Genomic DNA, 14,026 nt, shown 5'->3' with positions numbered 1-14,026 from the left:
GCAAGAACAAATCTGAAAAATGTTGGAAATGTCATCAGACACCTGGCTCATATTACCATATGTGGTGGACTTCTGCGGATGCTAAAAAATATTGGACTAAAACCCACACGTGGTTGGAAAAAATGACAAAAAAGCATATAGATTTGAATCCAGAGATATTTTTATTGGGAATTTTACCTCAAATATATAGTAAAGAATTGAAATACGTGATTGTAAATGTATTAACAGCGGCTAGGATTGTATTTGTTAAAAACTGGAAAAATGAGAAAATACCATCACAGGAGGAAATCATTAAGAAAATATTGGAATGTGCTGAAATGAGTAGATTGACATTTGAAATCAGAGAACAAGATGATACAATTTTATAAAATTTGGGATCTATTCTATCAATGGTTAGACAATAAAACATGGTAATGAAATATGTAGATTCTTAAAAAATAATAAATATATAAAGATGTATTCTTTTCTTATTATATCTACAAAATGATTATAGGATAGATTTGAGATGATAATATGAATTGTCATAAAACAAATTAAGTAAAATATGATTATTTCGTAAAACATGAATGAATAAAAGTATAATCAAATGATCGATTAACAATGATATTAATGTATTTAATACTTGATTGAAAATACGAGAATATATACAATGTAATTGTAATTGAAGACTACAAAATGAAAGCACAAAACAATTTGTAAACCAACCGGCACACTGTATGTATATATATGGAAGATGGCTTGATGTTTTTATGTTTTGTTTGTTTATGTTCGTCTTAAAAATCAATAAAAAATTTTTTTTAAAGAAGTGTTGGTGATTAAGAAACTTGAATTTGAATTGACCAGTCAATTCTGGTGAAAAATGGTAAAATGAAGACAGCTTGGCTAAAAGCAGAGCCAACAATCATGGTAGCTGAAATTGTCTTCTTCAAATAGTTTGAAAGATGGTTTGGAATAGTTCTGGATAATTTTTATTTATTGTATATGTAGCATTTCTATTAAGTAAAATATATGACTGTCTAATAATACCATATATGCCTTTGTTAATATCCCTCCAAAAAGATGGCTATATTGATGTAGACAGTAAAAAATGCAGAGATTATTGATGGAGATATGCAGGAACTAGCTTGCATATTATGTCTTTGCACAGTTGACATTCTCAAATCAGATACTGTTTAATGCTCATTTATTTGTTGTGATATTTCTTTAGTCAGTAAAGACATTGGGCCTTTGCTACCGCAAATGTATAAATTAGTAGTCCAACAAATGAAATGAATCCTGAAGCATAACTGCGCATCAGGATAGCAGCCATCCTTTCTGTCATCACCTATGTTTTGCAATATGTACACATGAGAAGTATTTGAAAATAAATGTACTTAATTTTTTTATTGTTATTACGAATTAAGCATAAGGACTGGTCATAAAGTTACTTTTTCATCACCTTAGTGACTGTGAATGGTCACTACATCAGGTAGTCACTACATGAGGTAGTCACTGGACAAAGAGTACCTGTACATTTCTTCATCCAAAAGTCAATGACATTTAACAAGGAAATAATTTAGGATTTTTTTTCCACCTAGGTCTTTATTTTCTTTTACTGACGATCTAGGAGTTTACAGATCTAGGTCTGTCCTCACTATGCCCCACAGCATTAGCACAGAGGCAGACATAGCAAAAACACTCAATTATTACAGAAAACCATACCTTCATGAACAAACCAATTCACATATGGTATATTTCCTGGAGGAAGAAATATATTGATATTTGAAAGATAAGTTGAAAAATTAATGCATATATTTTATTTCCTCTTCAAAAAAAGCCCAGGAAGGTTGAAAAATTATAGTCACAGCCACCCAAAGGGGGATCCTTGCCGCATTTTTTATTGTTTTCATATTTTCAAAAAAATGTATATCTGTTGGCAATTCTCTTAAATGAAAAAATAAACCAGAGCCTTCCTTCTCCAGATAAAGTACATATTAATCATTCTGCTCATTCACTAAAAGATCCAAATTGTGTGATGAACTGAATACTCCTGCTGAAGTAATTATTTCTAAATGTTTCTGCCCTCTTATCTACGCCCTTGCATATCTGCTTTGGAAGGAAGATATTTGAATCTGCAATAATTGTTCTACACCTTTCCTTCAAGAGGATATTTCCACTGGATCTCCATTGTACGTAAATCAAATCTACATATATAGTAAGCTTTGGCTTTTGTTCATGGTAATCTTTTTTTTAATTTGTGCTAATCCTTGACCAAATAAATGTTATTGATTGATTCATGGTATGGTTATCAATTTTAATTTTGGTTTTTCAAACATTTTGGATAAAAGTTGTAAAATAAATATAAAATACTTACCCAAAACAGCTACAATTGTTGATGATTGGGAATTTCCTAGAGGAAATGTAGCTGCTTTGCATACATATTCACCAGAATCAGAAAAGGTAACATTAATTAAGGTGATAGATGAATCAGTTAGTGAGGTGTTTTTTAATAATACTCTTCCTACGTATTCTTCTTGAACAGAAAATCCATACACAGGATGATGAACAGCAATATTTTGAATAGTTTTCCCATGTATCTTTTCCCACGCAATCTGTGTTAATGTTTCATTGATATCAATTATGCACTTCAAAGTAACGTTCTTTCCCCAAACTGCTTTCACATGAGGATCAACTCTTGGTCCAGCTAAGGCACCTAAAAAGGAGGGAAAAAATAAAGACAAATATTAGTTAAGTTACATGTTCCACAGTATTTTTGTAGTATTTTTGTAGTATTTTTAGTTCGTAATCCTGTTTCAGTTTTATGTGCCAATTTGCTTAGATACTAGAAATGCATTAAATCTTTTTCTTTCTTTCCTTTGTGAGAATTAGAAGGCCATTCAAAAATCTATGCACATCAAGAAATAAGGGGGAAAAATCCTTATGCACAGCTAGAAAAAAAAAAAAGCAAGATTTATAGAAGCTCAGCAATGATCATAACCAGAAGAACAGCCAGGTCTTCTGAGACTCCTTTAAGATTATCAGGGTGGCAGCTATACAAAGCTCTGCAAAGATGCTAGTCTAGAGGCAGGCATTTTGTCAGAGGAACACTTCCTAGATTCCAATAGAGACATTGTTTAATAAAAGGAACCCATATATCTTCTGCCTGATCATATGATGTGGGCATAAGTTCATGCCCTATGCTATGAAGTGATTTACAGGTGATAACGAATCTGTCTGATCTAGTGGTTAAGGCACCAGGATAATTGGATGACCTTTGGGCTATTCTCAAGCCATGACATTACGCTTGTATGACAAGCTGGATGGTCAATTCCTGTTTTAACCAATGAATCAATACTTGGTTGATCCCAAAAAATTGAATTATACATTTTTGGAAAATGCTAGGATGTATGTATGTACATGCATCAGGGTTGTATTTGATCTCAGGGGGCCGGGGTGGGCATGGCCAGGGGACATGGCCAGCTTGATGTCACTCATGTCAGGGTGACTTTGGTGGCCCAAGCGCTCCGTCAGTGAAAATGGGCTCTCAAGCTCCATTTTTGTCTGTGACAGCCTCCTGCAACCCTCTGCCAGGGGAAACTGAACCTGGGAGGGCTGCACGCAGCCCTCACGAGCTCCGTTTTCGCTGTCAAGAGGTACCGTGGGCTGGTCCTTTGCTATTTCCAAGGTGGCCCCATGGGCCAGATCTAAGTACCCCGCAGGGTGGATCCGGTCCCGGGGACTTGAGTTTGACACTCCTGGATTAGACAAAGGCTATATTCATTCATCTGTGTTAGCATTTAATATAACTTCACTATATTATATCAGATTACATAACACTTTAATGAAATCCTACTGTAGAAGACGACAAACATTCCAATATTCTACTATAATATTGGAGTAAATTCATGCAAATAAGTTTAATCATTTTTAATTTGAATTTTATTACTGTTTCCTACCTTTTTGTTGAAAGTTGGTTAAAGACACAATAAAGATATAATGGACATTGAATTTAGAGTTTCTACTATTCCTCAGTAATAAGATGAATCCTGAAGCAAGTCCTCCAGAGCTCCCACTGCCCTTTTTCAGATTAATTCCAGCCATTTATCAGAGGTGTTAAGGAGAATGTATGCCCTAGTTCTTGTTCCAAGTTCTTAGAGTTCTAATTTGAGTATTTAAAACAAAAAAATTCCTCCTAAGAGAGGAAAGATTTAAGGTGAATGTGAATACTACTTGCATGCAAATATCCATTCCTAAGTGAACATGTTTACTTTGTATTCCTGAGCTTGACATGAGAATCTTGCATGAGAGGATCTGACTGTTAGGCTTGAAATATGCTTATCATATATGTAAGCATAGAAAGATTTATCTTTAAACCGTGTATTTAGTGAACATTCAAAGTTAGAATAACACTGAAAAAAGTGATGTTTCACTATTTTTCACTTACAACTGTTGCAACATCCCCATAGTCACATGATCAAAACTTTGATACCTGGCAACTAGTTTATGACATTTGCTTGTCATGAGGTCACCTTTTGTGATCTTCTGATAAGCAGTCAATAGAGAAGCCAGATTCACTTAACAACAGTGTTACTATTTTAATAATTGCAGTGATTCACTTAACAACTGTGGCAAGAAAGGTTGTAAAAAGGTGCAAAATTCACTTAACAAATGTCTTGCTTAACACCAGAAATTTTGGGCTCAATTATGGTCATAGGTCAAGGGATGTACTGCAATGTGTTTTACAGAGCCACACTCAAAGACTACTCAGAAATGATAAATGGTTTAGATAGAATGCAGTCCCTCAAGTACTTACTGATGTTCACAGCAGATTGATTTTTCAGCCCCACCCCCCTCAACTGATTATAAATTGTATAAATTGTACAGTTAGTAGAATTTAAGATGCAGTATTGACATATAATGCGGCTTGGCATTTAGATACCTACAGGACTATCTGTTCTAATTAGTATCAACAGATAAGGAGAAATCTCTTGTAGACCCACATTTCCAAGAGATTTGGGGAGCTGAGACAGAGCTGATTTTCCGTGGCACTATCACTATTTTTGAACAGCCTTCCAAAAGATCAAGTTGCTTCCACCCCCAAGTTGGCTTTTAGGAAACTTCAAAAATTGAGTTATTTCAGACAGTATTTCAATTTTTATTAATAGTTCCAAACTATGCAGTTCTGTAAATTGTCAAAAGCTAATACCATTCATCTTCCTCACAGAGGGATTCTAGGTGTATAAATAAAATATTAAAAACATAAAAAATTAAAAAATGTATAGAATTTAAAAAGAAGTTATATTAATTATTAATTAAAAGGCAGCAGGAGGGCTTATAGGGAACTAACCAGCCCCATGGCTGCATGCTCCTCTGTGAGTCCCAAACAATGCCACAGAGCCATGTTTTCATGCCCTTCTAGAAGACCAGGAGAGTGGGGGTCCACATCACCTCCAGGAAAACATTCCATATGGTGGGATCAATGGCAGAGAAGGGTCTCTCTCTGGACTCCGCTGGTCAGAATTCTTTGGCTAAAGGGGTCTGGAACATTCCTTTCCTGCCTGGCCTGCAAACAAACAAAGCCCCATCTGCAGGATGCAGGCAATGCGTGAAACTACGCCCCTTCCGGTCCACAGAAAAACCTCTCCACGAAACTGATCCCTGATGCCCAAAAGGTTGGGGGCCACTGCCTTATGGCATTTTAAATTGTGTTCAGTAATTAAGTAGTACCTAAAGCTGATCTTTTCATATTATGTGATCAAGGATTGCTAAAAATGGTAGTAAACAGACTGTGAACATTTGTTATGAAGCTACTACATCAATAAGACCACTGCCAATCGCTCCCCCAAACCGTTAACGGTACAGGGGGAAACACATTATGAAATTCAAAAATTTCTTGATTCTAGATTACACCATGGCCGATTACAATACCACCTCTCAGATGCTAGTTGGGTAAAGAGTTGGGATGTTCATGCTGATCAATTGGTTAACCAATTCCATGAGGATTTCCCCCACAAACCGAAGGGTCCTCATGGAGGGGGGAGAGGGGGTTAAGGACAATGTATTAACTCCTGTATGTGTTTTTTTTTCTTTTAGGAGGAGGAGTTTTCAAGGGGGGACCCCGTCAGCTTTGAAATTCAGCTGCCACATTTAAATGGAAGGGCGGTGGAGGAGTTGAAAGTTCAAGGTTATTCTGTATGTCGTATTAAGAAATTTAATTGGTTCTTGTGATGTATGAAGTATAGAAGTAAGAGGAAACAAGGGAGGAGAGAAGGTGGATTCTGTGTAACGTGCGAAAATACTTTCACTTTGGGAAATTGTGGCTATTCTGTCTCAGTATTTTTCCATAAGACAAATCCTGCTCAGCACGTATACCTCTCAGAGCAAAGTTCACTAAGCTGACAGGAAAAGAACTGACAGGAAGAAGCTGAAGTTGATAAGATTAACACAGAGGTCTGTGTCAGATAAAAGATGTGTATTCGGTAAAACATGTTTATCAGTCAGAAAGTTCATTACTTGTATCACGTAGCCTGGTCTCAAAGATAAAGTTTGTAACTTCTTTGTCTTTCTGTAATCCCTCACCCCACCTCTTTGATTCAGCACAATAAAAGGAGACAGCGCAGAGCAATCAAGGCAGCCTGAACAATCCATCTGTCTCAGGCTCAGCTGGGACAATTCCATCTGCCCCAGGCTATGCGCTGCCTCACCTAAAGAAATCTTCGTCTTGTGTTCTTTTTCTTTTCGCTTTTGCAATCACTTTTAAACTCACCCTGGATAGGGTCCTGCTTTTGCTAAACTTCGCCCTTGCGAGGGCTTCTCTGTATCTCACTCTTGCGAGGTCCCGTTCTGAGAGGAATTCAGCAATCAACCAGAAGATCGAAACAACAGACCGGTCGCTCAATGCGACAGCTGGGGGCTAAATCCGGGATCCCTTGATTCGTCCGGGATCTCTTCGACTTTCTGGTTCCAAGGTGTGACTTCTGGCTAGAGGTGCATCGCCTTCACTCCCATTGCTACGCACCTGGCATAGGTTTCGTACGAATCGTAAGTAATGGGCTCCTCACTTTCTCAAGTTTCGTCAGGGCACAGGGACGAACTTTATAGTCTAGTGAAGAAGGCTAATTCCTTTCAGAAAATTAATGGTACAACTGTGTACCCAATTTCGAAGAAATCTTTAAATAAATTTATAATTTATATTGAGGCACACTGTCCAGCCTATCCATCTGCTGGAACTCTTAGCCATTCTCAATGGGAAAAATTAGGGAAATATTTACATGAAATTCCCAGAGCTCCCATGGATATACTTATCTCTTGGAGAGCGATAATGGCTGTTATAACAATTGTTTATTCATCTTCTAGTCTTCCTGAAACATCTTTTCTCCTGTTTCCTCTGATTCCCCTTCTTCTCATTCAAAAACTTCTACAATTTCTTCCTTACCACCTCCATATCCTGACATTTCTTCCCCTCCTCCCTACAACCCACCTCACATTCCTGATGTTAACCCTATCAACTCCACTGATTCTCCTGCCTCCTTGCCTGTTAGTAATACCTTTCAGAAGGCACTGATTAAAGGATTCTTTTCTCTGACATCTTCTCAACTTGCTGCTTGGCACAACTATCGCTTAGCAGTTCAATCTGTTGCAACAGCTGGCCTTCCTCAAGCTGTTACCCTGGACCATCTTCTTTGTCAGGAGCCATCCCGTACTCCACAGGATGAGATTCAGATGGGGGCAGGGGTTATCCCATCATGAGAAAGGTCCTTCTCAACCTTCTTTGTCTTTTAACAAAATTCTTCAAGGACCCCACAGATTTTTCATTCTTATTCTCAGTGTGTTCCATCTTAGAACAAATCATTTAACTGTCTTTTATAACTTCTCTGTTGTGTCTGTTCAACCTGTGGGGCCGTGATCTTATGTCTCAACTTAACACAAAACTCATTATTGATTAATGGAATCTTTTGCTAAAACTCTACCATGTGTCAATACTATGTAAATAATGTCTTGCTACTCTATTGTTCTGCTTTTCCACAATTTCTGATGTACTTGAGAAGACAAGAGTGGGAAGCTAAGATTGTTTATTGCACGGAGATTTGATGATAAAGATGAAGGAAGGAAATGGAAGTAGGAAGGAGAGAGATGGTTTGTGGATGTGTTGTTTGGAGGAAGGAAAGAGGCTTTGAAGAGGTCTCTGGAGTTAGCTGAAGGGATTGAAAAAGAGAAGATGAGTTGGAAGAGGAAAGATGTGTATGTCTGTGAATGCAATGAGGGAATTCTGGATGTTTGTTTGAAAGTAAACAAGAAAGTAGAAAAAAAAGAAATGAGAGGCGACCCCTAGTGGGCTGCTCTTTTCAGAGAACATAGATTGATTCCACCAAAATATCAGAGAAAGGGAGGGGCAATACCAGCCCATCGCTTTTCTGAGTAAAACTCTCTGTCTCTGTCTTCTCAACCCACCTTGGTTCAATTTCAGCAATATCTGGGTACCATAAACTGGCCCCGACCTTTCCTGTCTTTAACCACCTTCTCTTGCTATTCTTTCTACTCATCAACTACTGACTGCAATAATTATTCAAATATCTAATACAAAAAATCTTCATATCTTGGAATGGTTACACCTACCACACACTCCAAAAATATCTATTTTTACTAGAGCAGCACAAATGGCTTCTCTTATAGAAAAAGGGCGATAAGAGAACCAAAGCCCTGATGGGAATGGATATTTTTACATTATATATTCCTTTTAAGATCACTCAATGGGAACCTCTTTTTCAGACTTCCACAACACTGCAGGATGCGTTGGAAGATTGGTGTGGCCAAGTGTCGTGCCACCTTCCCTCTGATTCACGATTGCAGGTGTTGACAGTTCCTTTTGTTTTACAATCACCTTTTGTCCAACAGCCATTGAAGGAAGGCTTAACTGTCTTTACTGATGGTTCAAAAAATATTGGAGCATGTACATGGTATGAAAATGCTCAATGGCATAAACGTTTAACTACTTCACAATCATCAGCACAACAAGCTGAATTAGCTGCTTTCCTATTGGCGTTGTCTCTTTTTCACAACAATCTTTAAATGTAATATCTGATAGTATGTATGTTACTCAGATGGTTGCTCATATTTTTGATGCATATATTTCTCCTGTTACCCCTCCCTCTCTAATGAAACTTTTTTACAGCTTCAGACACTGCTGAAAAGCGAGGAAACCTTTATTTGTAGCCCATATCAGAAGTCATCAGCAATTGCCTGGATTCTTAGCAGAAGGCAATCATATGGCAGATGAGGCTTGTAAAATTATGGCCTCCTCTCCCCTTCTCCAACAGCTTTCACCTGGGGAGAGTCATGATTATTTTCATCAAAACAGGAAAGCCCTAGTGCAACAATTTGGAATTACATATCAAGAAGCCACAGCAATAATTCAACAATGTCCAACATGTAGCCTGCAGGCCAAAGGTATCCCTGAAGGTGTTAATCCTAGGGGTACTCAAGCCTGTGATACATGGCAAATGGATGTAACTCATTATCCTCCCTTTGCTCCCTGGAAATACATTCATGTATCAGTAGATACTTATTCAGGGTTTATTATAGCAACATTGCAAGAGGAGAGGCTACAAAAAATGTTATTAATCACTGTATTCGGTCATTCGTAACGTTGGGATGTCCAAAAATTCTCAAAACAGATAATGGTCCTGCTTATGTCAGTTCTCCCTTTGCTGAGTTTTGTCATAGGTGGGCCATCAACACATAAGTTTGGCTTACCCTTCAACAGCCAAGGGCAAGCGATTGTGGAGAGATCGCATCTAACTTTGAAACAAGCCCTTGATCGGCATTTGGGGAAAAAAGGCTCAGGCCCCCGAACCTCCCAATGTTGCAAAATATCTTAAATGTTTGTCTGTACACTCTTAACTTTCTCAATCTTACTGGCTCTCCTCCCTCCACAGCGGCTTCTCGCCACTTCACCAAGCCAGTAGTTCCCTCTTCCCGTCCTCTTGTTTATTTCAGACAGCTTCCAGATCCTGCTTGGAAAGGTCCTGCACAGCTCATTACCTGGGGAAAAGGTTACGCTGCTGTCCAACTTCCTGATCGAGTGCTTTGGGTTCCTGCTCGCTGTGTCAGACCTTACCATGGCAAACCTGACTCTAATTCTAATCTTTCTTCTGATATCAATACTTCCTGTCTTTTCTCAATTTAGGGCATCTCCTGATGCTATTTTTGCTTTCCTTGCTGACACTGTTACCTTTATTTTTAAAGATAATCTTCTTTCTGCATGTAATTATGTTTTCCAACACAATGGTAGTTTTCTTTCTCCTACTTCTGACATAACTATTTACTATTACTATTCTCCTTGTTTAATATTTTTAACTATACATGTTACTCCACTTACTATAGGTTCTTATTCTTGCTTAGGATTTTTCACAATCACACTTATTTCAATCACACTGTTCTATTGCTTTCTACTTCTTCAGTGGCACTTCCTCCACTATCCTCTGCTTTACTTACATTGCCATCTCAAGCTAATTCTGAGACAACTTTTCCTGGAGATAAACTACACTGGCATCTTCGTTGCTGCTTTCCACCCTGTGATGTCACCAAATGCATTTGGCATCATTCATCTTCCTGGGTTCCTGATCGCTACAAACCACCTGTCGATGCGAAGACGTCACCTCATCCCTGATGACATCCATCGCAAGACTACAGCTCTCATTCGAGCTCGCCATCTTGGGTATCCTGCCTTCATTGCTGACAACTCCATCTCTAAACAGTCTGCATCTCATGCTGTTCCAAGATTTGGCTATCATCGCACTCCTCGAAGTATACAATCATCTTCTACAAATGAACATCAACCTCAAACTTACACCTGGACTATCCTTGATTTTCAAGGAAAAATTTAAACACCACCACTAATTATACTAGATGGCCATGGTTTCCTCAGCTTTTCATGGATTTTGCTGAAATGGGAACAGGAGTAGAAAAATTTGCAGACAAAAAACTACAAGCTGATACATGGGACAAGCAAGGCTCCTGTTCTCCAGCACCTGCTGACAACTTTAGATTATATTTTTGTCCTGCTCACAATACTGGTACTTCTCGTTCTGCCTGCGGTGGGGTAGTTGACAGATATTGTAAAGATGGAGTTGTGTATCCACAGGTCATATCTGGTGGGAAGCACCTACCAAAAATGACTATATTCATATTACCCGTGCTCAAGCACATCTTCCCTGCTCTCAATGGCCTTGTTGTGGACAGAGAATAAATCCACTCAGAATCACCTTTACTGCACAAGGAAAGACACTTGCAAGAAAACAATGGATGGTTGGGTTCACTTGGGGAGGACGTCAGTGGGATGGTCAAGGAGATGAAGGAATATTTTTACAATTCGTCTTTCTATATCTATGTCTAATTATGATGTTGGTCCCCATCCTAATTTGAAATCAACTTTTCTACAAAAACACAATATTCAGGTGAATCCATTAGTACAGTTGGTTAATTCTTCTTACACATTGCTAGCAATTACACTTAATGATTCATCTAAAACTGATAGTTTGAAAACACTTGACAATGAAGTTAACAATACTCAAAAAAACAGTTAGCTTTCTCACATCCATCATTGAATCAAAAGACCTTGTCAAAAAACCTTTGCTGGAATGGTACTCTGACCAAGAGTCAGAGGAAGAAATAGACACTAATAACTCCTTTTCTCCCAAAGTTTTGTTAACTATGCCAAGCCATGATTTGGGGGATGAGGACTTTTCCTCGTATGAGTTGGTTCTGCAAGGCATCAACAAACCGAAGGGTTTGTTGCCACCTTGTGGGACTACTCGGGAGGAGAAAGGACTCTACCTAGAATCATGAGCACAAAAAAATAAAGAAAAGGAGGAATTGTGGCTATTCTGTCTCAGTATTTTTCCATAAGACAAATCCTGCTCAGCACGTATACCTCTCAGAGCAAAGTTCACAAAGCTGACAGGAAAAGAACTGACAGGAAGAAGCTGAAGTTGATAAGATTAACACAGAGGTCTGTGTCAGATAAAAGATGTGTATTCGGTAAAACATGTTTATCAGTCAGAAAGTTCGTTACTTGTATCACGTAGCCTGGTCTCAAAGATAAAGTTTGTAACTTCTTTGTCTTTCTGTAATCCCTCACCCCACCTCTTTGATTCAGCACAATAAAAGGAGACAGCGCAGAGCAATCAAGGCAGCCTGAACAATCCATCTGTCTCAGGCTCAGCTGGGACAATTCCATCTGCCCCAGGCTATGCGCTGCCTCACCTAAAGAAATCTTCGTCTTGTGTTCTTTTTCTTTTCGCTTTTGCAATCACTTTTAAACTCACCCTGGATAGGGTCCTGCTTTTGCCAAACTTCGCCCTTGCGAGGCTTCTCTGTATCTCACTCTTGCGAGGGTCCCGTTCTGAGAGGAATTCAGCAATCAACCAGAAGATCGAAACAACAGACCGGTCGCTCAACGCGACAGAAAATTGCCTTAGACATACCAGATCTGTTTCTAAATAAATCAATTGGAGAGAAAATGTCTCGGAGTGATTGATATCGTGGATACTTTCTGGATGCCTTAAAGTCTGACTGGCTCAGGAAGGTACATAGTTTTCCCTCTGTTGACAGCAGCACCAGGCAAAAAGGTACAGCTGTACAGTGTACATTATTAGTAGATTCATCACGTTAAAATTCAAAATGACTTCTACTAGCATTCTATGTAGATGTTAAACAGAACAAAGTAGTTTATAAAGCAGTCTTTCCCCAATACCATCATGATATATTTGGCAGGAAAGACAAATAATGCAAAATAGCTTCCCCGAAATTCAACCTATCAGATAGGCCAAAAGTGTATATGATTTATGGCACAGAAAATCTCTGTAGACCTTCCTTCCCCCCTCACGGCCCCTTTGCCAGCTGTGGCAGGGCCAGGAGAGTGCACAAGCGCAGGAAGACCCTCCTCAAGCAAGCAGCAAAGCGCAGCAAAGGTGTACATGGGGCTGGCGGGAGCTCACTTAAGGGGGGTCATAACAGGACATGGCTTCTCCTGCACTAAGGCTCTGGCCATCGCCTTGGAGTGTTGTTGTCCCCCCCACATGTGTAAGGAGACCCTCAAGCGAGCAGCCGGACTCAGCCAAACCGCAACAAAGGCACACGTGGGGTGGCCAGCTGCTCACTTAAGGATGTCCCCGCGTGTGCGCACCTTCCCGGCCCCACCGTAGCCTGCCAGGGGGTTGCGAGAGGAGAACGTAGAGGGAGGAGGGTCGCCTGAAGGGAAGCCTCTGCCGCGGCTGGTGATCGTTCCTCAGCCAGCCAGGATTTCCAAAAAGAAGAAATAAAAGGAGTAGAAATTTTAAACGAAATGAATCTATGATTCATTTAACTCAAATATCTGTGAGGTGCATTTTATGGTTGCTTGTTACTGTTATAGTGGATGAAGTCCAGTCTGTGTATGTTGTTTTATATTTTTAATTGTTTTTCCTGGGGAGGAGGAGTTGGTGTTGGGAGAATTTGATAAGCCAAACAGATAAAAATATACCTGAAATTGTTAAACTACCAAGCAACTTCTTGATCTTACATAGGAATGGAGTATCTGGGACTGGCCTGGCCTATAAGATTTCTAAAAGACTTTTCAAGAAAGGCTTTAAATTGTACTCTAGCTTCCTTGGCACCTGCTCCTGCCTCTACAACTCATTTTGCCAGAATTCTAATTAGGATCCCCCCACCACTCCCAAACTTGTATCTTGGTAATCTGCTTGCAATCTTAAAAGATTAAACTCTATCTTTATAAAGTTTCATTTGTTTCTTGACAGCAACGTAATTTATCATCAGTGTAACTTGCCTGCTTAATGCCTGTTAAAGGAAGCTGAATTTAATTTGTCTCTTAGCTTAAAGTGAATATTCTACCATAAAAAAGGCAACATGTGGTAGGAGACTTTCCAACGTCTGTAAGTGAATTTAACTGCTGTATTGAATGGACAGATTGCAAATTATTGAGCAAAATGTTGGTCTAATCAAACCCAAAAAGGAGTAATATCGAAACTGAGATCAGACATATTTCCAA

General features: G+C 39.0%; 1 protein-coding gene across 2 annotated transcripts in view; it reads right to left on the bottom strand.

Annotated features, from left to right (window-relative positions):
- The window catches only part of NECTIN3 (nectin cell adhesion molecule 3), an 88,640-nt gene that overhangs the window by 40,944 nt on the left and 33,670 nt on the right, over window positions 1-14,026 (bottom strand). For both annotated transcript variants that reach the window (XM_026663985.2, XM_026663984.2), the window contains exon 2: window positions 2,354-2,692. In XM_026663985.2, the coding sequence (XP_026519770.1) occupies window positions 2,354-2,692 (339 nt within the window). The remainder of the gene's footprint in view (window positions 1-2,353; window positions 2,693-14,026) is intronic.

This window comes from Notechis scutatus, chromosome 5 (genome assembly GCF_049901735.1).
Source record: "Notechis scutatus isolate UNSWTSFEM ecotype Mainland chromosome 5, rNotScu1.2, whole genome shotgun sequence".
NCBI classification, from domain to species: domain Eukaryota; kingdom Metazoa; phylum Chordata; class Lepidosauria; order Squamata; family Elapidae; genus Notechis; species Notechis scutatus.
Note: the sequence above shows the minus strand (reverse complement) of the source record. Positions and strands in the feature narration are given on the sequence as shown.